A 27,833-nucleotide genomic window follows, 5' to 3' on the forward strand; every position below is an offset into this window, starting at 1 on the left:
GAGTTTGCGGGGCTGGCGACGGGGCTCTCCTGAAGCCTGGAGAGCAAGAGGGGTCGGTGCGCACCGACCTCTCTCGCTCTCCAGGCTTCAGCGAAAGCCTGCATTCGCCCCATAGGACGCACACACATTTCCCCTTCATTTTTGGAGGGGGAAAAGTGCGTCCTATAGGGCGAAAAATACGGTAAATGTCTAAAATGCCTTTGAAATGTATGGAAGCTTGTATCAATGGGTATTGCATTGACCGGGACGAGAGGCAACTTTGTACAATATGCCAGCCAGCTTTTAGTCTCTGAACTGTGGCCCAACACTTAACCGTCATTGCGTCCAGTCTCAAATACAAAATACACTAAGCTCCTGCCAGTTTGCATGTCTGGGGTGTCCCCTCCTGCTTTTATTATACTTCCAGATATTAAACATGAATATACACAATTTACAAATTAAATTACAGATGCACTCAAGTGCAAAACAAAGAGTTAACATTAAAAACTCACAGCTATACTTGCTCAATTATGACAAATCTATAAACATATAATCTAGTTTAGTCAATAAGACATTAGCTACTAGGGTAAACTGTTGTGCTTGGAAATATTCTTTAAAAAGCAGTCCTGGTTTGTTCAATAACAGCTTTCCCTGGTTTTTGTTTTAATTCATACATTCCTGTCTTAACTCAGAATGGTTACCCAGCCAATTGCACAATATTGTCAGAAATCTTGCCCAGCTAGTGCTTGCCAGGGACCTTAGCATTTTTTGAGGCAGTCCTAATTTTTGCAATGATCGCCATTGAGAGATCTAGATGCAATCTAGCAACATTCACCAACCTTGTGTCCTCTAGCACAGGCTGGGGCTGATGGGAATCATCCTAAACAACTGCAGGGTACAGTATAAGGTTGGCAAAGACCACTACAGCTGAAGCCCAAAGGTCATTTTTATAGGCCCTCAAACAGAGAGAACCTAACATAATTCCACTATGAGGTCTGAATATAGAACAATAGTGCTCTGGATGATTTGAGGTAGAGATCCTAATTCCTCTCAGTGCATTGAAAAGGAAATGCACTGACTTTGCTTTTACATCTCTTTTTGATGGTAGAGAAGGTCTATATGGTTGCAGGGAGGATGCTGATGGTATTTCACACTGATTGGTGTGGGTGGAAAGCTTTTTTCAGTTCTGCTGATCCCAGCTTTTCCTTGTATTGGACTCTGCCTGTATCTGCAGGGGAGAAAATGAATCCCACAAAATTAATATTTCATTTCATTCAATGTTTTAAGAAGTGACAATGCAGTTACTGAAGTTGTAGGTTTATATCCTACAGGTTTTGCCTGACACATAGCTAAAGCACCTGTCTAAACTCTCATTGTTTGCACACACAGCAAAAATCAGCTTTAATTTATGCTATAAAAGGTAAAGGGACCCCTGACCATTAGGTCCAGTCGCGGACGACTCTTGGGTTGCGGCGCTCATCTCGCTTTATTGGCCGAGGGAGCCGGCGTACAGCTTCCAGGTCATGTGGCCAGCATGACTAAGCTGCTTCTGGCGAACCAGAGCAGCGCATGGAAACGCCGTTTACCTTCCCGCCAGAGCAGTACCTATTTATCTACTTGCACCTTTCAACTGCTAGGTTGGCAGGAGCAGGGACCAAGCGTGGGAGCTCACCCCGTCGTGGGGAGTCAAACCGTTGACCTTCTGATTGGCAAGCCGTAGGCTCTGTGGTTTAACCCACAGCGCCACCCGCGTCCAATTTATGCCATAGACCTGCCCTATTTCTGGTGTTTTCTTTCAACCTAAGGATATACCAAAAACAACAACAAATAATCAGAGATCAGCTTGGGCGTGAAAGTTTATTGCATACCTTTCAGATTTTACAGCCGTTGTGCAGAACATAAGTCGTAGTCACTGTCAGAAGAGTTGTCTGGGGGGTTGGAAGATCTGTTGCTTGCCCCTTCCAGAGCTGTACCAAAAAAAATAAAAAAAATACTGTAATGTTTCAAAGGGAACTGCATATTCCAGGGAAATACTGAAATAACGGAGACTAAAGTAGCAGCAGGATATGCCATAATGCTTTTTGTATTTCGAGGATCTCCCTTTGCTTTGGGGTTGTACAAACTCAGTAATTGTCTTGATTCAATCACCTTACCTTTGTATTTTGCATTTATTTAATAGAGGTCAAGATCTGAACAACAATTAATTCCAACAATTCATCAGCTTTCACCCCAATATACCAGTGCATGATATTGTTATATTTTTCTAGATAACTGCTCACAATTATGTGAATTGCTTCCTAATACCTGGGGGGGGGGTGAGTGGCTGGTGTTTCCTCTGTATTTTCTGGAGATGTTTTCTTAACAGGGCACTTACTTGCATGGTAAGAGTCTAAAGTCAACACTGAGTGGGTGGGTGGGGGTTGGGAGGGGAGGAGAAATATTTTTGGCAGTTTGAATTTGGGGGCAGACAGTTTTTAGCTGGAGCCGGTTAAAATTAATACTGAGGCACACTTGTGGTACAGAATTAGTGACTGTGCTGAAAGACCCTTTTGCTGCCACTATGGTCTCTCTCTCTCAGTGTGTGTATATATATATATATATATATATATATATATATATATATATATATATATATGCAGGTTTTGGTGTCTTCGGGTGTCTTCCCGTGTAAGAGTCGGGGTGTCTGTGCGACGTTTCGACGAGGTCTCACTCGTCATCTTCAGGCTGGTGCTTTCGGCTTCTTGTTACTTCCTTCCCCCGCTGGCCGCAGGGACTTTTCTCGGCGGGTGCAAACGGTTCTCGCTGGGCTGTTAAATCCGGCAAGCGCGCTGAAGTAGCCTCGGAGGCCAGCGGAGGAAGGAAGTAACAAGAAGCCGAAAGCACCAGCCTGAAGATGACGAGTGAGACCTCGTCGAAACGTCGCACAGACACCCCGACTCTTACACGGGAAGACACCCGAAGACACCAAAACCTGCATTCCTGTACCCGTGAAAATCTACGAAAGCAATATATATATATATATATATATATATATATATATATATATATATATATAGGGACCCCTGACCGTTAGGTCCAGTTGTGGCCAACTCCAGGGTTGCAGCGCTTATCTCGTTTTACTGGCCGAGGGAGCTGGCGTACAGCTTCTGGGTCATGTGGCCAGCATGACTAAGCCGCTTCCGGTGAACCAGAGCAGCGCATGGAAACGCTGTTTACCTTCCCGCCGGAGTGGTACCTATTTATCTACTTGCACTTTGATGTGCTTTCGAACTGCTAGGTTGGCAGGAGCAGGGACCGAGTAACGGGAACTCACCCCATTGCGGGGATTCGAACTGCCATTCTTCTGATCGGCAAGCCCTAGGCTCTGTGGTTTAACCCACAGCACCACCCACGTCCTTGTGTATTATACACACACATTAAAGGATAGAATCATATTTGAGGAGGCCTTGTAGGCCACCCAGCTTAACCTTCAGCTCATTGCAGAAACCCAGAGCTACAGCATCCTCAACAGAAGTCTGTCCAATCTGTGCTTGAATACCTCTGGTAAGGGAGAGCCTATCATCCCTGCAGGTAATTGGTTCAATTGTGAAACTGTTCTTACTTTAAAGAAGATGTAATATTCCCTCCTGTGAATTAAGCCCAACAGATCTGTTTCTGCCCTCTGGGGCAGCAGAGAACAAGATATCGCAAAGGCATCATATGTCTCCTCATTGGAAGGAAACAAAACCTTGCAGCGCTGCCAGTGAACTTCTAATTGCTTGGAGAATTGGGGAGTGTTTAAGACTGTTATCTTTCTATAAGGGCCATCATCTAGAAGAGACTAAAACCCTCTTCTTTCAGAAAATATTTGGGATGCCAAGAGAATGCTTTTGATACTGTCTTCTTGTGTTTTCATTGCTCACTGATAATGGGCTTTGATCCAGAGAATGGCATGCAGTGTTCCATGAGTGCAATGGGGCTTTCTTGACCCTTTCCTGCTGCAGCTACTCATTCTCCTCTGAAAAGCCACTCTTAATTGGTTGGGGGTCTCTCCAGCACAGGATGTGTTTGCTACAACAGGCTACTTCTGGGGTGGGGGAAATTGCTGGAAATCGATGTTCCCGCTGCCTGCGTAAGTGGGAGTGCTTTCCATTTGCTTATGCAGATATTTGTATTCAAACCATTGGATCGCCTTGGATCAGTCTAATAAACAACTCGCCTTGAGCAATGTAATAAACAATAAACTATGAAGAAGGGTATTGGGGAAACTGAGGTCCACGATGAAGAGACTTTTCCAAGAACATGTGCCAATGGCTGTGCAAAAGGAATGGATGCAGTGTCAAACCATGTGATATTATGTGAGAATGCAGCCTGTGGGTGAACAGCTATACAGCTAAGACTGGAATAACATAAAGACTCAAGGTCTGGCATAGAACTGAAAATTATCAGTCAAAATACTCTATTGGTTCTGACGGCACATTACACTCACATTTGCTCAGCATCAACAATATGAATTGTATGTAAACTCATTCAATTTAATACCAAGAGTACCAGCCTGGGCTGCAGTGGGACTGGGATCCTTTGGAAGTGTGGGAAACCCAGTGGATTTTTAAAGAAAGGTCATGTGATACACACTATAGGACTTGAAAACCCCACCTTTTGTATGTTACCTGCATAGGGTGAGAGATGAAAGTTTTTCTTTAGGGCTGAATACTTATTCTCTTCCTGAACCTCTTGGCTTTCAGGACGTGGCTGGAATGTGACAGAACTGCTGCGATGGAATGAAACTAAATAAAAGCATAATGTGGAATCACTTTCTATCCAGAAACTAGCCTAACTTTCAGTTAAATATACATTTTATTGTTTAATGAAAGGAACAGAGTGAATATATAGTGGTACCTCGGGTTAAGTACTTAATTCGTTCCGGAGGTCCGTTCTTAACCTGAAACTGTTCTTAACCTGAAGCACCACTTTAGCTAATGGGGCCTCATGCTGCTGCCGCGCCGCCGGAGCACGATTTCTGTTCTCATCATGAAGCAAAGTTCTTAACCCGAGGTACTATTTCTGGGTTAGTGGAGTCTGTAGCCAAAAGCGTATGTAACCTGAATCGTGTGTAACCTGATGTACCACTGTATTAGCTTCCTGGCTTTTGGTTTGTTGCAACAAAAGAAGCTATTTCTTGCCTCTAGAGGGAGTAAATGATCTTACTGTGATCTCTGAAAGATGATCACATATAATCATCAAAAATCTAATAGCATAGACATATGGAAGTTCAGTGTGCTGCTATGATGTTTCAGACATAAATGTGGAACAATGGAACTGTGATTATTAGACGGGGTCTCTGACCCTAACAAGTCAAAGGGGTAAAGAATAAGTGGAGTGTTTATTACAGTATGATAACATCGCTTCTGTAGCTCTGTAATATCACGCTATAATAAAACTCCACATCTTGGCTGTACATAGTAGGAAATGGAAACCCAGATTACACATTACATCATATTTGCTAGGTAGCAGATGATAGTCTGTTACTGAGTCAAGTAACACCAGGTCTGTCTGTCTCAAACCAAACTGGCCAGAGTTGCAAGTTAGACATTCCTGTTAAAACAGTTTATAATGAGAATGTAAAACCTGAAACACCCGGGATGCATGTTCAATAACTCTTTGTCTATTCCATATTAACATTACACAACCTCAAAAGAGGTTCACATGGATTTATTCATATCTTGCATATGTCTTGGGTTGAGAGGTAGCTGGGTTTGTTCTTATCCACTACAGTGGTACCTCAAATTACAGAAGCTTCAGGTTACAGACTCCGCTAACCTAGAAATAGTACCTCGGGTTAAGAACTTTGCTTCATGATGAGAACAGATATCGTGCTCCGGCGGCGCGGTGGCAGTGGGAGGCCCCATTAGCTAAAGTGGTGCTTCAGGTTAAGAACAGTTTCAGGTTAAGAACAGACCTCGGGAACGAATTAAGTTCTTAACCCGAAGTACCACTGTACCTTGTTAATTGGTTCCTTACCAACTGGTTTCATACAGATTTTATGCTGTTTATGTTTCTCTTATGCTCATGGCATAGATATTATATTGCTATTGTTTTAGCTTATTTTGATTGTATTTTGTATTTTATGGATTTTAATTTTTGTAAAATACCATGGAGGCTTGCTTGAAGGACAATATAAATATGTCACGCATGCATGCATACATACCATTTTGATTCATTCCATTTGGGCCAATCCACTGATGCTCTCTGTTTTTTGAATCTGTAGTGGGGTAGAGGGAGGGGACATTTGATAAGTCATTAAGCAAAATAGAGCACAGGCAAAAATAAATACCCTGTGCCAAACTGCATGGCTCTAAAATTACGTCGTTAAGGCACATTAGCTGTTATGGCTTATATATTAGGAGTATGGAACCTCCAGACCTTGGGACTCTCACTCGGACATGTCCTCTCTGCTGCTCTTCAGAAGGCCCCCCCCCCATGTTTTTGCCTGGCTGAAATATGCCACTGAACTGTGGTAATGCCTCTTGCTTTCCTGGACAGAGAATGAGAAAAGTGGGTATGTGTAAACACTAAGCTAAAGGTAAAGGGACCCCTGACCATTAGGTCCAGTCGTGACCAACTCTGGGGTTGCGGGGCTCATCTCACTTTATTGGCCGGGGGAGCCGGCATACAGCTTCTGGGTCATGTGGCCAGCATGACTAAGCCGCTTCTGGCGAACCAGAGCAGCACACGGAAATGCCGTTTACCTTCCCGCCGGAGCGGTACCTATTTATCTACTTGCACTTTGACGTGCTTTCGAACTGCTAGGTGCGCAGGAGCTGGGACCAAGCAACGGGAGCTCACCCCGTCACGGGGATTCGAAACACCGACCTTCTGATCGGCAAGTCCTAGGCTCTGTGGTTTAACCCACAGCGCCACCTGTGTCCCCTAGCCACCCGCGTCCCCTAGTGTAAACACACTAAGGATGGACAAATCTGCCTACTTCAGTTCTACAAGTTTCTCACTTTCGCAATATTAAATTCAGTGCTCCACATTTCTGCAACAATTTGAGATTTATTTTTTTAAATGCTCATGAAATTTTTTAGAACTTTAGTGTGAGTTTCTCCCATCAAACATATTTTTGCATGCAGTTTAAACAATTATAACCATTTTGCAAGCAATTTCCTGTAACATCATTCATTTCCGTATGTGTTAATTTTACTTAACTATGCATTTTCATGCACATTTTACTCTACATTTTTGTACACATTACTTAGCTGGAAAACTCCTTCGTGGAATTCAGAGAAGGTGAATTTCAAAGGATGGCTGCATTTTGGTTTGCACATTGTTCCACACAAAGCGTGAATTTTGAAAGTTTGCCTTTAAACACAAACTGAATCGAATTTCTCCCCCAACCCAAGTAAACAATGTTGGCTTTTGCATGGCTGAAATGTAGGTCGCTGTATGAAGACAAGATTCACATCTGCTGCCTTGCCCATTTTTAACTCTGCCTCTGTGCTCACCGCTGGCATGAGTCCCCTGGAAAATTGCCCATGAGAAATATGGCATCCATTCTGCTGTATGCAGTAAACAAAATAGTGCTGCGGCTGACATACATTCTGCTGCCTTTCACGTCTGGTGAAACAGGTATTTGTACTTGGCTCAGCTAGAAGTCACCACCCGACCATAACACGCACGTAGTTTTTAGAGGAGGAAAATCCGTAGGTATGCCACCTGTAGGCATTTCCTCCATAACACGCACAGACATTTCCCCTTACTTTCTAGGAGGAAAAAAGTGAGTGTTATGGTGCAAAAAATACGGTAAACCCTTTCCCTTCAGGAATATACCTAGGCCATAATCAACCTTACCCTGTTTTTTCCCAGAACAATTGACAAGACAAGAAAGAGAAAAATTCCAGAGAATGTAACAGGAAACAAGAACAGAAAGAAATCAATATATAGAGCTTAGTGCACACAGTCACAGAACTAGCGTAGGGCATGACAACGTAGCTAGCATTACAGGAAATTTTTGACTTAGTTAGCATTTAAAGGCGAACTTAATGAATTTGCACGTCCCAAAACAAAATGCAAGCCAAGACACAGCAATCCTTTCAAAATTCACACTTCAAATTTTGCAGAGCGGTTTTCCAGACAAGTAACGTGTACGAAAAGGATTATACTAAGGTAAAGTGTGCATATAAATGCCTGTGCATTAGCTAAAATAACATTTAAAATGTGACTATTCGGCAGAATTGCATACAAACGTGTACATTAGGAAAAAACCGGGGGGAAACCCCATGAAATGGTGATGCATTTTTCTGAGGGCTTTTAAAAATAAATCCACAAACTGTTATGGAAATGCAGAGAACTGAATTTAAGTTTGGGAAAATGAGAAACTTAGAGAAACAGAATGACAGACTCTCCCTGCCCTTATTGTAGTCTTAGACTGGGAACTGGGAACCAGAAAGACCCGGGTGCACATCTCATCTCAGTCCATCAGTGAATAACTTAACTAAGCCACGCCCTCATGGTCCCATATGCTTCAGTGCTAAAAGTCACATGGTCATGTTACCCCCACGCCCTGAGGGCTCCCATATGATGGTATGAATAGGTCCTTAGACTGGGAGCATTGTTCTGCAAAACAGAAGAGCTTCTAGTTTGCCACAACAAAAGAATGCCACTTACATTTCTTCACCAGCTTTTTGTAGGCTGGGGGAACACAGAAAAAGAGGAGGGCAGCTGTGAGGACAATACCCAGCAGGATTCCCAAGACGGTCTCAGTATTGGACACCCTGGGCTTGGAAACTTGGTCAGGAGAGAGAAGTTGAGATTACATATTATTTCATCCCTAGAGGAAGCTCGTCCTCAGATAAATGTTACTGCCTCTGACACATAACAGCAAAACCAGCTGCACCCTTCCATTCACCGGATTGTGCTCATCTTTTAATCTCATCGTCCATACTAAACCTGTAAATCTTCCAAAATTCATTCCTACTATGCTACAGAAAACTCATACATAGGCTGTGTCTACAGCACACGTCTAAAGCACATCCCCTTGTCTCAAGAATCCTGGGAACTGTTGTTTGTTTAAGGATGCTGGGAATTGCAGCTCTGTAGATTCCCAGGATTCTTTTTGTGTGTGAGGGGTGTGGGTGTGTGTGCAGCCTAAGTCAATTTTCAGCTTTCAACCTTCACTACAAACAGCATTCAAATATTATTTACCAACCTTGGTGTTCAGGATAGGAACAGAGTTGTAAAGAAAATGACTGGTATACAGTCATACCTCGGGTTGAAGTAGCTTCAGGTTAAGCATTTGCGGGTTGCGCTCCGTGGCGACCCAGAAGTAATGGAGCACGTTACTTCTGGGTTTTGCCACTTGCGCATGCGCAGAACCGGCAACCCGCGACCTGCGCAGGTTGCATTTGCTTCAGGATGTGAACAGGGCTCCGGAACAGATCCCGTTCGCATCCAGAGGTACCACTGTACTTCAAATCTCACTTTCAGAGAGCCCAGGAAATTGCGAGCCATTCTACATTTAATCAACTAATCAACCAACCAACCAACCAACCACATGAAATAAGGTGGGGAAATGTGGTTGTGGAATTCTGGACTGCACTCCTTCAGACTGCAGTGGGGGCTGGAGCCATATTTGGGAATGTCCCCCTATGTAAAAACGTAAAAAGTTAATAAACAACAGATATTAAACTAATGTATCATAGCAAAAAGCTTAGCCCTGGTGTTCAAGTTGACTATAGTTATTTTATCTAATTAAAAAAAAATTATATACCACTTGATTACATTAAAGCCATTATGTGATTTACCAAAAAAAAAAAAAAAATAAAAATGCATGGAGCTTATTATTAATTGTAAAATGAGGGAATTTAGTATTCTAAAAAAAATACTATCCTGTACTTGCAGTCTGCTAGAATCCAGAATTCTACAACTTCAGCTGATTACAGTTGTGTATAAAATGTATATACCCCGCCCCCGCAATGCTAAGATGGAATTCCATATAATCCAAATGAGGAAAGCAGAGCATAGGTGTGCTCTTCTAGTCAGCCTTGCCCACCTGAGCATTTAACCAAGGTTATCAAGCACCCTTGTGTCTTGTCGAGACAGCCCAAGCTAAGGTTCCTTTGCTCACACTGCACCGCCGACCAGTGGGCAGGCAATGGATTCCTCCACGCCAGGTCCTTAAGTCCTACTGAAGCGTCACACTTCGCTCCTTGGCAATCCCTGGGTGCTAACCCACTCCACCAGCTTTGCAAAGCCAGGCAAACCATTTCCCAGCGACCTCCAAACTTCAGCTCCGTAGTCCCAGAGCATAAAGAGGTCCCATCTTCTAGCCTTATCCGTGGAGTATCTGTAAGAGAAAGACAGCAGGGAAGTGAGTGTAAGTGAGTGTGTGGCAGTACAGTGGTCAACTGCATGAGCTGAAAGCGTCTGGCTTGAATGTGAACTTTGTCCCTGAACTCAATGGTGGCTGGTGCCATTGGGACTGCTAGGGTGGGAGGCAGGGAGGTCAACCGCAGGTGAAGCCAGAGCCAATGTTTTGTCCCCATCCATCTCCCTGCTGTGTTCTACCAAAGCAATACTGAGACTTAAGGAAGAGGAAGCTGACAGGAAATATTAGACTTACTTCACTGTTGGCTGTATTGTTTTATTTGCCTGAAATAAGACCCAGAAGGATGTCTCCAAACAGGGTGGATGGGTAAGGGAAATGGCATATCACCCTGCATGGCATCATCTCTGATAATACCCATGGTATGGAAAACATGAGTTCACATACTTTCATGGGCTCTAGTAGCTTTACAAGAAAGATCTTGCGGTCAGGTCATGGTTGATAGTTCAAAAAAGCAAAAACTAGGAAAGCGATGGGAAATAACAGTCAGCATGATGATAACGTTATATAAGTAGATAGCAAGGGATGCTGAATAAAGGACATTGCAAAAGTGGGGAAGGTGCAGCGAAAGACAACCAAAATGATGAATGGTGGGAGCATTCACCTTACAAGGAGACGCTCAAGTGTCACTGCTTTTGCGTTTGGAGGGAGAAATTACATAGGCTGAAAACTTATATACATTTACCTGGAACAAAGCCCCATTGAAAGTAGGATTGTCTCATGAGTAAACATGTATACGATAATGACAATGAGAACATTTAGGATGCTGATATTATAAGTATGCATAATGGGGAAAATTGGACGGAGAAGGGCTTTTCTTCCTTATGATACTTGAACTTTGGGTCATCCAATTAAACTGACTGGCAGCTAGTTCAGGACAGATAAAAGAAAGCCATCCTTCACACAACACATCATTAATGTATGGAATCTACTGCTACCGAATACAGCTACGCTATCTAGTTTAGATGGTTTTAAAGGGGATTAGACAAAGGCATGGAAGAGAGGTCTATTGACAGTTATTAGACAGGAAAACTAATTTTTTAAACCACAATTATGATTTCTGTAACTTTGATCACTTGCAGCAGAATCAATAAAGAGTTGGGGGATTTGTGCTTTTTAGTTTTCTTACCAGTGGGTTTTAAGGAGGTCACGAAAGGTGCTGTTGTTGGCTGTGATGCTGTTGAGGTTTCCATGGGATCTGAAATGATCAATGCAACCAAAGGGATGAGAAGAAAAAAGAGCTATAGCTTTTTAGAGAAGGGTCGCACAGGGGGAATGGGGAGTGAGTTTATCCAGTATTGCTACAGGCAAGAGCCAAGAGCCTTCTATAGATAGGTTTCCCCTTTGGTTCAAACTGAACCACATGTGAAAACTTGCAGAGTGAGTTTTTCAGAGCTTGTGCCAGCACGGAAAAAAGGTGAAACTTGTACTGGACTGTGCTAAATTCTATGTAAGGTGGCCAGGTAGGCATGGCCAAAAATGTGGATTTGTATCACCGATAAAAGAGGACACCAATCTGCATAAAATTTGCATATAAGTGTATAGATGCAAAATTATGAAAATTTACTAAAATTTAAAATAGAAATACACAGTATTTTCCCGTGTATAAGACTAGGTTTTTTTACAAAAAAAAATAGGTTTAAAATTGGGGCTCGTCTTATACACAGATAGTGCTGAGGGGTGTTTTCTTAATTTGGAGTCCATAAAAATATATGGGGGCGTCTTATACATGGAAAAATACAGTAAAAGGGAGGAAGGCACAAGGTGCCTTGTTGGCCTGCTCAGGGGGCTGATCAGGTCTTAGTAACTGTTGGCTAGCAACTTGATGGCTCCTGATCTCCCTTGTTAAATCAGACTTGGACTGGACAGCCCACAAGTGGATGATATTTTTAAATAGAGGACTGTCCCCTGACAGCCTTTCAAAGCAGAGGACCTTCCTCTATAGAGTAGCCCCCCAGTATGTAAATTGTACTGCGGTAAGCCGTGTTCATATTTAGAGGCAGGTCCATCTGCCTTCTGGGGGAGCGTGGGAAGAAGAACTATTGCTGTTGTTTAGGGCTGCTACACAACCAGACATAACCAGGATTTCAAAGGCAGAAATGACGTCTGTGAGGGTTTTTCGAAATGCGGTGCTTTGTCCTGGATCTTAGGCAAGAAGATCGTGCTTAGGGTTTTGTCTAAAAAAAAAAGCTCAACAACTTTTTTTCAGGGTGTCCTGGTTTTTACTTTTAGAAATATGGCAACCCTACTGTTGTTCAGATGGCTGATTGCATTTAGCGGCTTTAGATCTCAAATGTGTCTCTATCATAAAACAGTTTACATTCAAGTAGAAGGTTAGTCTGCTCTTAGCGGAAGCCAGAGAACACCTCTGAATCTCTAGTACAATGGGAAGGCGCTTCCCAAACACCCCCCACTGCTCTTCTATGTCACACTTGTTTTGCCCAAAGAGAGAATGCAAGCAGGAAGGAGTGTTTTAACTACCTTGACAAACCAAGGCCAAATGGGAAGTGCAGTTGGATTCTTGCAGGGTGCAGTCCTCCAGGGCTGTCTCATTTCCCTGGCAGCCCAACACGAGTGCCTCTTGTTTCTGCGGTTCTTCGGCAAACGGCTGCAGCAGTCCAAAGGGAAAACCGCAGCCAAGCTCTTTGCAGACAAGGTCTGCATTCTGCTGTGTCCAACCTGTGCTACAAATGTTCTTCCATTTGCCTTTGAGATAAATCTCCAACAACCCAGAACACTTGGAGCTGGTACCGCTGAGCCTCACAGCCCATTCTGCTGGGGAAAGACTAAGATACTGAAGACATCCAGGCAAAACCATCAAACATAGCATCACCCTCTGCACCATTCTCCCTCCCCTTGGGGCGGCTGATCAATTTTGCTTCCAGGCAGCAGTTTATTGTGGGCTCATACGATAAGGTTACCAGACGTCCCTATTTCTCAGGGACAGTCCCCGGATTTACAAATCAGTCCCCATACAAAATCCATTGGTGTTGAAAAATGTCCCCGGATTCATTGAAAAAAATCTGGTAACCTTATCATATGAGCAAGTTTAGCACAGCAACAACATCTTCATCAAAATGCTATTTTGTCCGGTATTATTTCCCTGTGCAATCCAGTTTTACCGCTTCCATAGAAAATACAAAATTTTAGAAAAAACGTACCAGTGGAAACAGTAAATCCAGATTAAATTGTGGTGATGGGGAGGTATGGGATGGCATTATGATGAAGATGCCATGTGGATGCTGCCCAAAATTAGAATGCATGCCTTGCCTTTGACACCTGAAATATATACACATTTGTATTCAATGTGGCGCTGTATCATTCATTGCATAAGTAGAACAGTTTCCGCATGTCCAACAGGACTTTCCCCCTCTTGCCCACCCCTGTTCCCTTCCTAAATCTGTTATGGGGTTTCTCCTAACCCTCTGGAACAGATTTGAGGACAGTGCAGGGCACACACTGGGAAAGCTGAGGGAAAGTCCTATGCAAGATGAAATACCCTATTATTTTGATGGTAAATTGTTTTAACTGTTTTCCGTATTTACATTGGTGTAATGCGCCCTGGGACCTTATGGTGAAAGGCAGATAAGAAACCTAATTCTGATAGTTATTCATAATAATAATAGCAAAAATAACAATAATAGTTAGCAGCACTGAGTCCACAATACACTGCCATGTTGAAGCAAAGACTTATGTCTCATGATCATGGCTTAACTCCCCCACACTGAAATAAATGTGACTTAAATGTGCTTAATTTTGGAGGCGTTGTGCCCTTTCTTATGAAGAAACATGGAAACTAAATATCAGTTGGGACATGGCACAGCATAAGGCAGAAATTGACCTAGCTATGCACCATCTTTACAGGTATAAATCATGAAAATAGAATCCATGTGGTGAAGCAGAATCCTATGCCTGTCTACACACAAATGCGTTTCACTGTGTTCGATTGAATAAGAAGTACTGACCTTTAGGGCTTTCACTTTGTCCATCATCACAAGTGACCACTGCAAATAAAGGAACAAAGTACGGTAAAAACCAACCAACCAGCCATAAAGTGGGGCAGAATCCCATAAGCTGTGTGTGAGTGCAAAGCAGATGGGAGAATTTCCAGAGTCATCACCCACCAGGTGCATACGCCCACACCACATGGCACACAGCTCTTGAGAATCTTTCTACAGCTTTTTCGAGACGTGCTGAAGGAACTGAAATGAGAAAGGGCCCCTAGAAAAGCCCCCGCCCCAACACACTGAACACCACAAGGTCCTTGGGATTTTGGTGGAACAGGCATTCCCCCACTTGTGTGTGATTGACTTACGCACCACCACATCTACGCAAGTGATGGGAAATAAATAATTCCATTCTTAACCTGAAATGGCAGAAGAGAGCTGGAAAGCCCTCATAAGTCACGAGGAGATCCTTCCCAGAGCCTGAAGAGGATGTCAGTGAGCTAGAAAAAGAAGACTCCAAGGGTTCCAAAATGGCAGCCGGGAGCTCTCGTTGCTACCACGCTATGCTATAGGGTGGGAAGCTTATGTACTGCAGTGGGCTCCCGTCGCACATTTCGCTTACGTGCGTGGAGACCTGGAACGTAACCCCCATGTAAGTGGGGAGTTGCCTGTACATAGCGACACGTTCTATGTCAGAGTCTGCTATGTTTATGTTACCCAATAGTACTGTATCTAGCTCGCCCATCCCTGATGCTCACCATGAAAATCCTCTTACACCAACTATCAGCTGCCAGTCAGCAAAATGCAAATAAAGAAGGGGGTGAAATCATATGCCCCCTGTGAGTCTGCTGGTGCCCCTTGGCTGCGTTTTGATATGTGAGGGGGTAAAGCCATTCCTTCTGTGTTACACCATGCTAGCTACCAGAGGCCTACACAGGAAAGGCTTAGAGCAGATCTTGTTGAATCCGGGTGATGTTGTCCAAAATAATAATTTACACTGCAAATGCTTTTCACCCTCCTCTTACCTCGAGCTCGTTAAGAAAACCTGTTCAGGTAAATGAATATGGTAAAGAGGTACAGTGGTATCATAGAATCATAGAATCATAGAATCATAGAGTTGGAAGAGACCACAAGGGCCATCGAGTCCAACCCCCTGCCAAGCAGGAAACACCATCAGAGCACTCCTGACATATGGTTGTCAAGCCTCTGCTTAAAGACCTCCAAAAAAGGAGACTCCACCACACTCCTTGGCAGCAAATTCCACTGTCGAACAGCTCTTACTGTCAGGAAGTTCTTCCTAATGTTTAGGTGGAATCTTCTTTCTTGTAGTTTGGATCCATTGCTCCGTGTCCGCTTCTCTGGAGCAGCAGAAAACAACCTTTCTCCCTCCTCTATGTGACATCCTTTTATATATTTGAACATGGCTATCATATCACCCCTTAACCTCCTCTTCTCCAGGCTAAACATGCCCAGCTCCCTTAGCCGTTCCTCATAAGGCATCGTTTCCAGGCCTTTGACCATTTTGGTTGCCCTCTTCTGGACACGTTCCAGTTTGTCAGTGTCCTTCTTGAATTGTGGTGCCCAGAACTGGACACAGTACTCCAGGTGTGGTCTGACCAGAGCAGAATACAGTGGCACTATTACTTCCCTTGATCTAGATGCTATACTCCTATTGATGCAGCCCAGAATTGCATTGGCTTTTTTAGCTGCCGCGTCACACTGTTGGCTCATGTCAAGTTTGTGGTCAACCAAGACTCCTAGATCCTTTTCACATGTACTGCTCTCAAGCCAGGTGTCCCCCATCTTGTATTTGTGCCTCTCATTTTTTTTGCCCAAGTGCAATACTTTACATTTCTCCCTGTTACCTCGGGTTACATAGGCTTCAGGTTACAGACTCCGCTAACCCAGAAATAGTACCTCGGGTTAAGAACTTTGCTTCAGGATGAGAACAGAAATCATGCTCTGGCGGCGCAGCAGCAGCGGGAGGCCCCATTAGCTAAAGTGGTGCTTCTGATTAAGAACAGTTTCAGGTTAAGAACGGACCTCCAGAACGAATTAAGTTCTTAACCTGAGGTACCACTGTATTTGCAGATGCTGACGGGAGGGCACCAGCAACTGCAGGCCTTCCCAGTTCTTCCTTCTGCCACACACCGTTTCCTGCACTATCTGAATGAGCCCGCTTCCTTCACGTGGGAAGGGGGACACGGCGCCATTGCCACTGCAGAAGGAAGATTTAGCTGCTAGTCCAGTCTGCTTTTGTAAGTAGAATGGGGAGGGCAGGGGAGGGAGAGATCTTGTCATTTGCCTCAGGCAGCAAAATGTATTGGGCCAGCCCTGAACGCCATTGAAGAGTCTGGTTGATGTAATATGACCAGGGCTCCCCCCCAGCTGGAACTCACTGCAACTCAATTCTGGGACCTCTGAGGTGGACACCATTGCCATTCTAAGAGACTGAGGGAGGTGCTCATGGTGAGTTCCGGCACTTCTTTTTCTAGAAAAACAGCACTGAATAGGACCATTTCTACACACCACTTTCTTGAGCATAATGAATATCTGAGTATTGTAAATATGGAAGAAATAAATGCCTGAAATGCAACGACAGCAGTAGCAGCAACAACACATTTTGACAAATGTAGTTTTTACATGGGAATTGCAGACTTGATGAAAGCCACTTTAAGCATAATGTGTAAAAATGCCCTGAGTCTATGAAGTAGATGAGCTGTGCTTGAAAACCATAAAACCCACTGGGAAAGCCCATCCACAGGCTCCTTTGACATTAATGAGGAAAGTGCAAAAGAACAAATTTATGTTGTTCCTATTCATTCCAAATGAACATGTGCAGGAGATATTCCTTACAAATGCAAATTAGGCCCTTTGTCTCCTTCTGATTACCGCACCAATTACCATCTTTTCTTACTGTTCTCAGAAGAACAATTTGATTAAGCGGAATTTTGATGTACACCGAGAGTAGTGAATAATAATTAAAGATACGGGTTAAGGGCTCAAGTTAGATTTCTGCTGAGCTCAGTGGAGCTGTCCCGATTTGTACCAAGGGAATTTTCTCTCCCCGTTAGACCTGACAATTAAGCATGCAACATAATTACACCTCTACTTTTAACCACCTTGCTTTTCCCCTCCATTTATAAAAACACAAATCCATGCAACCATTTCGGCAAGGATTGTACTCGCATGAACGTATCCAATATGTTTTACATTTTCACATCTGTAGGTGCATGCAACAAACATGTTTGCAAGGTTTAACTCTAGCTCCCTGGCAATTGTGCATGTGCTGGCATGGCTTTGCAGCTCCATGTATCAAGCAGGACCCTAGGCAGGTCCTGAACCTCACTGCCTCCTGCATCTGCCATCAAGTGTCTACTGATATTCTGAACGGGCGATGATCTCGGCATCATCCAGGCTTTGTTTACTGCATTGTTTTAAACAGCCAGTTGCATGGAAGCTCATTGCATGAATGTGATTTGTGCATATGTGTGTGCATGTGTTATGTAGTTAGCTGCCACAGGGAAGCTTCAGCAGCATCAGGATCATGCAGGGTAGGGCGAGGAAGTTTAACCCTTTCTCTCACTGCTGTGGTCCTTGACAAAATTTGCCTCTCCGAAGCTGCTATTTGCATTTCAAGGGAAGCTCCAATTGGCATCCTTGGAGGCTTTCCTTGAAATGCAAACAACACCTTAGGAGTGGCAATTTTGGAAGGAGAGAGAGTCAGACTTTCTCTCTCCAGCCTCTAGGGATGAGAGGCTGCTCAGCCTTCCTATCAGCTGCTATTTGTAGAACAAACAAACAAACAAGCATTAATTACATTAACAAATCAAGGCCATCTCCTGTTTAGCCTGCAGGCATCCCAGCTTGCCTCTTTCCCCTCATTACTTCTTACTAGGGAAGGGCAAAACTGTTAATTTCAGTTTCTCGAACTTTCTCATTTTTCCCAATCTCAAATTCAGCTCTTCATATCTCCCCATCAATTTGCATTGACGTCTGCATGAAAATTCACGAGAAATCATGCCCATTTCTCCCGGCATACACATTTTCACATTAAACTTTGCCTAATATACACACTTTTACAAAGCAATTTCCTCTAATATAATGCATTTTTATGGTTATTTCCCCTTTTATCCACACTTTACCATAGTGATATGCATTTGTATACATATTACTTGGCTGGGCAGCTGAATTGCAAAATTCAGAGAAGCGCAAATTTTGAAGGATGGCAGAGGTTTGGTTAGCACAAATTTGGTAGTTTCACCTCTAAATGTGAACTGAATTGAATTTATCTCACATTCCTAATTGTTCATTATGCATTTATTCTCTGGCCGCACCCGCACTGAAGCAACTCAGAGTGACAGCATGAAACAATCCTGACAGAATCATTAGAGTTAGCCTGAAATAATGACAGCAGCCACTGAAGTGAAATTCACCGCAGAGATCCAAGTTCCTGATGGATCATTTAACTTCATTTTTAATTTTCAAAGCAGCCACAGGAGCCTCCAATTTTTATCAAAACAGCGGTTTAACCCTTTCTGTGCCTGTAGCATTTCTCTCAAACTAAATGCCTCCTCCCTCAGAGCTGATGTTAACTGGGATGTGCGGGGATATAGGTACCTAAGGGCAGCATTTTGATCAGGGAGCCAACTTGGATGAAAGTGTTAAACACACCTCCCACTCCCTCTGCTGCCTTGAAATTAAAAATAAATATAAACTAGAAGATCTAATCTGGAACCCCCTGCACATACCTTTCCCTCCACCCGAATCCAATTATATTATCCCCTGCACTGAGTAGTGCTGCATCACACTTTTATATGGAAGACCAATTTTTGGCAGGCACACCAATGCCGTAATATTGCTACGTCCAGCAAATTTTTAATTTCTGGATAATATTCAAATATTTGTGCCTTCTTGGAGCCCTTGATAGGTCCAGGGCTCTCTTGAAAACAGGGACAAGAGAGATGGAAATGTATGACTGGAGGGGAAATGTGCTCCATATTATAGGTTTAGGTTGGGTTGAGGGAGTCTACATGGACTGAAACTCTGGGCATACCAGGATTACAGCTAGGAACCATACACACTGATTTCAGTGCATCTGGTCCTCAAATTAATATTTATGGTGGCTGTTCTACACACACTTACCCAGAAACCCCGTTACTTCTGAGCAGATACCCAAAAGTTTGTTCTGTGAGTGGACATGCATTGAGGTGGGCTAAAAACCCCCCCAAAAACTAGAGCTTCCCTCCGTCCCAAAAATAGCAAAGCTTTTAGCATATAGCGGACAGGAACCCCAATTTAGGTCATGGACATGATGCTGGGGGGTGGTGGGGATTTAAACATTTTCCCCCTGCACTTTCCCAACTAGAAACCCCCCCCACAGGCCCGGCAGGGGATAACAGTCCCGTCCCCCCATGAGGCACATAGCAGCTGGGGGCAGGATTTTAATTGGGGAAACGCCACAGGAGACGAAAGGTTATCCTGCACCTCCCGCAGCACCATAGTCTTGATCCAAATTGCGGGTCTCATGACTCCTATTCATCACCTGAAACCCTGTGAGAGAGAGTGTTTCCACATGACCTGTTTATTGAGCATTAATCCTGATTGGTTTGCTAAGAGGTTAGATGACCATTGGTTACTTAATGATCATTAATTTGGATTTCTTTTGATGAATCTGTCAAATTCAGTTTCTCTCATTTTCCCAGTCTTAAGTTCTCCACATTTCCCCATCTGTTTGCATTTTTTAAAATAAAGCCTTCAAGAAAGTTTGTTAGCATTTTAGTGCCTATTTTTCCTAAAATACACATTTTTGTATACAGTTCTGCTTGCAAGGCAATTCCCCTACCCCGGGGGTCGGCAACCTGCGGCTCCAGAGCCGCATGCGGCTCTTTAAAGCCTTTGCTGCGGCTCCGGGGCGGTGGCGAGGGGAGGAGGCGAGGGGCGGAGGTGACCAGCCTGCCGCCCGGCGGGCGGGGCGCCGTAAAGCAGAGCGCCCCCCTCGCCAGGCAGACATCGGCAGCGTGGGGAGCCTTGCCGGAGGTCCCGGCAAAGCTTCCCAGGCTGCGGATAGCAGCCTGCCGCCCGGTGGGCGGGGCGCCCTAAATCAGAGCGCCCCCCTCGCCAGGCAGACATCCGCAGCGTGGGGAGCCTTGCCGGACTTCCCGGCAAGGCTCCCCACGCTGCGGATAGCAGCCTGCCGCCCCGCAGGCATCGGCCAGCCCCACAAGCTCGGGGGACAGCAGGGAGGCGCAGCGCCCCCATCCCGCTGTTCCTCGACCTGGTTCGGTTTCCCCGACCTGCTTTTTGGGGGGGAAATAAAGGGAATTTTTTTCCCCTTTATTTCCCCCCCCAAAAAACTAGGTGCGTCCTATGGGACGGAGCGTCCTATGGGGCGAAAAATACGGTATTTTTATAATGACGAATGCCTCATTATTAATTATTATTTACATCAGGCACTGATTATGATTTATGGTCATAGGCGCCGACTCCATGGGGCCTGAGGGGGCCCGAGCCCCCTCAAAAATTCGTTTGGGGGGGCTCTGCCCCCCCAATAATCTCGGGTGCCCCTCCAGCAGAGCGCCACCGCCGCCCCTCCCCCAGCCCAAAATGCACAGGGTCGGGCTGCATGCCTCCTGCCCTCCCTCCCGAGCAAAAGCTCCACCCAATTTCCTTCGGAGCTGATTAATAGGCGCAGCACGCTCTCCCCTATTCGCTCACGAGGAGGCGGCGCCACTTTATCTGCATATTCATGAGCTTATTTATTATTCATGAGCTTTCGCGGGCTCCCCCAATATTTTTTATAAGTCGGCGCCCCTGTTTATGGTACACTGGGGCCCTGATTAATTTTCTATGGCATTTTGGGGCATTGATTATTGGGCATAGCAAGTCGCGGTCGCGTGGAATTTGTGCTTTGTGACCGTTTGAAGTGGGGTTTTTTTCTTGGGAGGCTGGGCGGCACGAAGAGAGGGATTATTTTTATAATGACGAGGATGACATTGGGCCCTCATTATTAATTATTATTTACATCAGGCACTGATTATGATTTATGGTTCACTGGGGCCCTGGTTAATTTTCTTTGGCATTTTGTGGCATTGATTATGCAGTCGCGGTCACGTGGAATTCCACGTGGAGTTAGTTGCCTGAAGCCCCTTTTTAGTTGCTTGAAGCCCCTTTTTAAACTTAAGCAGGTGAAAGTTTGGTGAATTGCTGCCAAGGAGTGTGGTGGAGTCTCCTTCTTTGGAGGTCTTTAAGCAGAGGCTTGACAACCATATGTCAGGAGTGCTCTGATGGTGTTTCCTGCTTGGCAGGGGGTTGGACTCGATGGCCCTTGTGGTCTCTTCCACATATGTATGTGAGCAGGTCTTCTCCAACATGAACTATATTAAAAACAAGCACCGATCACGCCTCACAGATGACAGCTTGCAAGCCTGTGTGAAAATGAAGGTGACGTCTTACAGCGCTGATGTGCAGACACTGAGCACTGAGGTTCAGGAGCAAAAGTCCCATTAACCTGGTTACCTGGTTGTAAATTAAATATTTTAATTAGCTATTAATTTGTCCTTTTTTCTTGAGATTGACAGCTGACTGCACGATCCTGTATATATAGCATTAAGGCCAGAAACAATATATGTAGTGTTATACTTGTTTTAAATGTTGCAATGTTTTTGCGGCTCCCAGTTGTTGTTGTTTTTTCGGAAACGGGTCCAAGTGGCTCTTTTTGTCTTAAAGGTTGCAGACCCCTGCCCTACCCTTATATAATACATTCTTGTATGTTATTTTCACTAATATACACATTTTTATGCAAACTTTACCCCAAAATATTCATCCTTGTACACATTATGCATTGTAGAATTCAGAGAACTGTGGATTTTGAAGAATGGCTGTGGTTCAGTTCGTGTATTATTTAGGAAAGTGCAAATTCGGCAGATTTGCCTGTGAATGCGAACTGAATTGAAATGCTCCCTCTTTGCTAACACCCCACCCTCTCTCTCTCACTTTTCTTCACCAGCCTCCTGAGTTTCAAATACACCCTCCCAAAGCCACTGTTTCATAAAAAAGGGAAAAAATAACTGTCCAGAGAGCCAGGTAAAATATATTTAGAGGCTGAGCACCCACTTGCTGTGTGCTGCACCAGACAGGCAGCCTTTTACAAAAGCCAGGGTGGGGGCCATGACAAAACAGTTGAGATGCATTTTAGTCTAGCCACCCATTCCCCTGTAAGAATATCCTTCCATAGTTTTACAATCCTTTGCTTTTTATTCTTTGTTATAAAGAATATTCAGCCAGCTTGGACTTGAAAGACAAGACCTGCAAACATTTGGGAAATGAAATAAATAAAATGATGCATTTTCAGAGTGTCACATGCACCTTTGTGGTGGGGATGGGGGAGGCACATCTTTCCTATTTGCTTTTAGTAGTTATTTGTTTACAGCTATATCCAACAGCGCCAGAAATGCTGACTTTTTAAAAATAAACAACAACAACAACAAAATGAAAGGAACTTTATCAAAACATGCTTGGAAAGAAACTAGATTTAAGTCATAATGCTTAGCTCCCATTTACTTTTAATCATCACATATCAGGGCCGGCCCACCTATGTGGCAAGATGAGGCGGTCACCTCAGGCGGCAAGATGTAGAGGGGCAGCTGATCCAAGGAATGCATCATTGGCTGCCACTGCTGTGGTGGCAGCAACAGCTATGGCATGCTCCTTGGAGGCTGAATCTGCCACCTCCTTGGCAGCCCCTCTCTCAATGCCTCCTCTACAGCACCATCTTGGCAAATAGGAGGCATTTCTGATCTCCCCCCACCCATGTTCCTGATGTAGAACTTTATTACCCCGCTTGTTCCTGATGTGGATCTTCACTCAGCCATTCTTCCCTGGTCAAGGATGGGCAGTGAGAACGCCATTTTGTGGTTCGCCTCAAGGGGCCAAAATATCTTGGGCAGGCCCTGTCACATATACAGTGGTATCTCGGGTTACAGACGCTTCAGGTTACAGACGCTTCAGTTACAGACTCTGCTAACCCAGAAATAGTACCTCGGGTTAAGAACTTTGCTTCAGGATGAGAACAGAAACCGCGTAGCGGCGGTGCGGCGGCAGCAGGAGGCCCCATTAGCTAAAGTGGTAGCTCAGGTTAAGAACAGTTTCAGGTTAAGAACGGACCTCCCGAACAAATTAAGTTCTTAACCTGAGGTACCACTGTATGACACTTTCAACACGCAAAACGTTTAACGTTCCTTATGACATTCAACATCTTTTTAAACCGCCCTGTGAGGGTGATCGTTTTCATTCTCCTTTTACATTTGGAGCATTGAGGCTGAGATAAAGTGGTTTGTCTAGAGCTGGTCAGTGACCCAAGAAGAAGCAGCAAAGTTAATCCATCTCCTGAGGTCAAATGCCAACATGCTGTGCCCTGAATCATTCTGAATTACCCATGCAGAGTACCCCACAGGGCCCTGAAATAACTGTGCATTGTGTGAACATCCTCTTAACTGCTGTAAATAACAAGGGCACAATACTATGATGTCCACTGTCACTTGAAAACAAAAGCCAGAGTCGTATCTCTTAAATGTGATTTCTCTTATTATGCACCATTATTGCCTAAAACCCCCCAGAATGGTCCCTTAACACAAGCTCAGTCATTCCTGGAGACTCTCAGGTTATTATGACCATTATGATTAAATCTATTACCTGTCCTTCTCTGGCAGGTCCCAGGGCAGGCTGAAACAATTTAAAATTCAGAACTAAAAACAATCAGAGCAAATTACAGTTGATTCCCAGTTAATCATTGGACATTTTAGCTGATTGCAACTAGGGTCCTCTCCAAACTGTCACTGTTTTATGGGAGGGTTTCAATCATGTATCAGCAAATTTAGGTTTTTGCAGTTAAAGTAGACTAAAGTGCTGTGGTGCTGCAACCCCATACCTTCCAATATTTCTCTGATGAAAACAGGGAAGTCCTAATCAATAACAATAACAATGACAATTTTACTATTTATACCCCGTCCATCTGACTGTGTTGCCCCAGCCACTCTGAATGGCTTCCAACATTTATAAGACAAATAACACATTAAAAAACTTCCCTATATAGGGCTGCCTTTAGATGTCTTCTAAAGATTGTACAGTTACTTATCTCCTTGGCTTGGAGGTCGCATAACTCCATACCCTCCAATGAAAATAGGAACGTCCTACCATACCCACCAACATGTCTCTAATGAAAATAGGGACATCTTTAGGAAAAGGGGGACATTTCAGGATCAAATCAGAAGCTGGGACAGCTTCTGTAAATCCGGGACTGTCCCAGGAAAATAGGGGTACTTGGAGGATCTGCAAACCCACTTTTTAAAACAGACTTTTCACGGTAAGGATATTGTGTGACAATGCACAAGAAAGTGTGGGATAACAATCGATTGGTGGGAAGTCACGTAACCTCTGAGCAAACCACTCAGAATGAATACTCAGTAAACAGCAATGACTTCTGTGCAAGCTTACTGCAAGCAAATGAAGCTAAATGTTCAATAAACAACTCATCTGGAGGCACCACAGAACACAAACCTCAAAACATATATTTATCTAGAGAAAGCTGCATTGGGAAAAATTTATTATCTTCCACTATTAATGCCCTGGCATGGGTGACATCTATCATTATCATCAGATAATATTTTCAGGTTATATATATATTCTATGCACCGCATGTTACAAGGGATACTGTGGGACAGGGACCGCTAGCCTGGTAGTGTGAAATAAACATTATGTAAAGTAAAGTAAATGTACTAAACTAACGGTAGGCCACAACAAATTTATACAAATACATAAACATTGCATAGTAATGCAGAATTACAGCACCGTTGGTATGCTCAGCCCATTTTAGAATCTGCAAGCCTCCATATATGCTCTCCAATGCAATCTCTCCCATTTTAAACAATTCGAGGTGAACTGATTTTGTCCCCTGAACTTGATTTTCCAGTGGCAGCCTACTATCAGCCATCCATCTATCTTCAACATCCAGGTAATACTTCTTTATTACATTGATCAATCTATCTATATCTTTACTCGTAGCTAGAAGAAATGGCATTGTATTGCACTAAAATAAAGCAACAATCTTCTGCTAGCATTGACAGTCCCCCTTGATAATATAAAGTTCACTATCTCTAGTTAAATGAAAACGTAACAAGGGTAGACAGATAAAAAGAGCTTTGATCATGTTCAGGCACAATGGAGAAAGGAGCAGCAGAAGGAAGGTTTGGAGTTCAGAATGAACCATTTGCTGGTCCAAATGATGAACAATAGTTCCACCATCAGACTTCTACCCAAGCTGCTAATTCAGATGTAGCAATGCTTAGAGCCTCCTGCCCCACAATCACAGTGGAAGTGCATTTGCAGCACTCATACAGGACTGTGTGTGCAAGGGCTTCCTTCCACACATTAACCTCACTTGCTCAAGTGGAGTGACATCTGCTCTTATTTAGGATCCTGGGCTTGGTTTGAAATGCTTTGCTTTTCTCCTAGAAAACAGGTTGGTTTGCATCTGAGCACATTTTCCCCTCAGATACTTATAAGATATGGGATTTATTCCCTTTTTTTATTTATGAAATTATTGCTCTGACTCAACAGAGGAGGCAGTTGAGACAATCAGTGCTAAGAAATATTAAATCAGGGGTCAGCAAACTTTTTCAGCAGGGGGCTGGTCCCTCAGACCTTGTGGGGGCCGGACTATATTTTGAAAAAAAACACAAACGAACAAATTCCTATGTCCCACAAAAAACCCAGAGATGCATTTTAAATAAAAGCACACATTCTACTCATGTAAAAACACCAGGCAGGGCCCACAAATAACCCAGAGATGCATTTTAAATAAAAAGTGATAGGGCCGGCCCCAACCCCCGGGCCTTAGTTTGCCTACCCATGTATTAAATAATATATAGTGGGTGCATCATCTCAGTTCTGCAGGATCAAAGCCACTGCCACTAACAGCAGTTCTAGACCTTGCTGCACGGTTGTAGCAAAATGCAATAACAAAAAGAAAGCACCATTAAGACTCGTCTGAAAAAGCCTAGAATAAAAGGTAAGAAGAGCATGAGACTCCTAATCTCAGGATTGTGAGTTCAAGCTCTATGTTGAGCAAAATATTCCTATATTGCAGGGGGTTGGACTAGATGACCCTCGTGGTCCCATCCAATTCTATGATTCTAAGATTCTAAGTAGCTGTATTAATACAAGTGGTGATGAGCATTGAGAGCAAGCAAGAACAAGCAATATCAGTTTGAAAGGTTTGTGCTGATTTGGCCCCAGGTCTAAACTGGTACCGGGAAAATGAGATGTAATCGAGCTGAGAATCTGTCTGCCTGCTGACAATAAAGACTTCATAAAAGCAGAGATATATTTGGGGTGAGTTACACTGCCCCACCATGCCCTTATATTGAAGTCTCTTTCAGCAGCTGCTTAGATAATAAGCAGTTTATATAACATCAGTTAAGAAAATACATTTTGACAGTAAAAATAGACAAAAGAATAAGTAGCAATTCAGTCTCAAAAATTTGTTAAACGTGCAGGTAATGCACCTCAATACAGCAACCTAAAAGCCCAAATGGAAAGTCTTCAATAATCTTCCATAAAATGTGAGGGGATTTGCCAGGTACTCTACTCTAAGGAGCGAGTGTCAAAGAAAGCACACCCCCACACAGAGAAAGCCCACCGTCCATCTGACCTTGACCATAATTACATGAACGAAGGAACACATTATAGAGAAAGCTCTGGAGATCACAGTGCATGGGGGAGAACATATGGGAGAATGTTCCTTCAGATAATCTGGGCCTAGGCCATTATTAGCATTGGCATCCACTGGCCGCCTTTACCCAGCCAGCCCGTTTGTTGACAGATGCTCTGTTGATCAGGGACAGCTGAATGCCCCTCCAAGGGTTGTGACATTTCTGAATGCACTCCAGAAGCAAGAGAGCTACATCAAAACTCTTATAATTTCTACAGGCCTTTCCCCAAAATGCTTCATGCACAAACTCAAAAATCCTGTATTATTATCATCATTTATAAAGATTCTGGGGAGGCGGGGGGAATGGATTGTGGCTTGTTTAAAGCCAACCAGTGAGTTTACAATTCTGCTGAGTTTTGAACCATTCCTTCCATGGAATAGCCTTTGATAGCACTACTCACCCCACATCCCCACCAACGTCAATGGGACAAAGGCTAGAAGATGATTGAATTTCATCAGCACGTTCCTCCTCATCCGACAATATACAGGCAGCACTTTCGTGTTCGTGCCCTGATGCTTCTCTGCTACCTGCTCTAGGCAAAGGGAGGAGTTGGGGAGGAAGGCAGTGTACTTTCTCCCCGTCCTGATGTGGTTTTTCTGCGTCATGTCTCAGCTGCTTAAACTGTGCTTTCTGTACCAGTCTTCTCTCTTTATCCTTCAGAGTCCTAGAGCTGCTCCCCAGCCTCCCCAGAATCTTTATAAATCTTTATAAAACACCTGGCCACAAAAAATACAACAACAATAATACTAATAATAATCCCCACTTGCTTCTGCA

At 43.8% G+C, this 27,833-nt stretch overlaps 1 protein-coding gene across 3 annotated transcripts; it reads right to left on the reverse strand.

The window, feature by feature from the left end:
• Positions 1-361: 361 nt before the first annotated feature.
• CD5 (CD5 molecule) lies at positions 362-27,833 on the reverse strand. 3 transcript variants are annotated; one of them, XM_082221307.1, is made up of 10 exons: positions 27,460-27,833; positions 14,308-14,346; positions 12,824-13,114; positions 11,472-11,540; positions 10,085-10,303; positions 8,626-8,745; positions 6,167-6,220; positions 4,629-4,745; positions 1,848-1,946; positions 362-1,207 (listed from the first exon to the last, which is right to left on the reverse strand). In XM_082221307.1, the coding sequence occupies exons 1-9, from the start codon at positions 27,662-27,664 to the stop codon at positions 1,858-1,860; spliced, it is 1,203 nt and encodes a 400-aa protein (XP_082077433.1). In that variant the 5' UTR covers positions 27,665-27,833; the 3' UTR covers positions 362-1,207; positions 1,848-1,857. The 3 variants fall into 3 exon arrangements, with proteins under 3 accessions (XP_082077433.1, XP_082077431.1, XP_082077432.1); XM_082221305.1 differs by having other exon boundaries at positions 10,010-10,303; positions 27,460-27,830; XM_082221306.1 differs by lacking the exon at positions 14,308-14,346 and having other exon boundaries at positions 10,010-10,303; positions 27,460-27,831.

Source organism: Podarcis vaucheri (assembly GCF_965113315.1).
Source record: "Podarcis vaucheri genome assembly, chromosome: 1".
Taxonomy (NCBI): domain Eukaryota; kingdom Metazoa; phylum Chordata; class Lepidosauria; order Squamata; family Lacertidae; genus Podarcis; species Podarcis vaucheri.

Excerpts from the sequence above, each read along its gene's own strand:
- CD5 (XM_082221305.1), bottom strand. The coding sequence starts at position 27,664 with ATGACGCAGAAAAACCACATCAGGACGGGGAGAAAGTACACTGCCTTC. Across the intron at positions 10,304-11,471 it reads GACCTCCTTAAAACCCACTG|ATACTCCACGGATAAGGCTA; the intron begins GTAAGAAAACTA and ends TTTCTCTTACAG. Across the intron at positions 8,746-10,009 it reads AACCTTGGTTAAATGCTCAG|TTTCCAAGCCCAGGGTGTCC; the intron begins GTGGGCAAGGCT and ends CTCCTGACCAAG.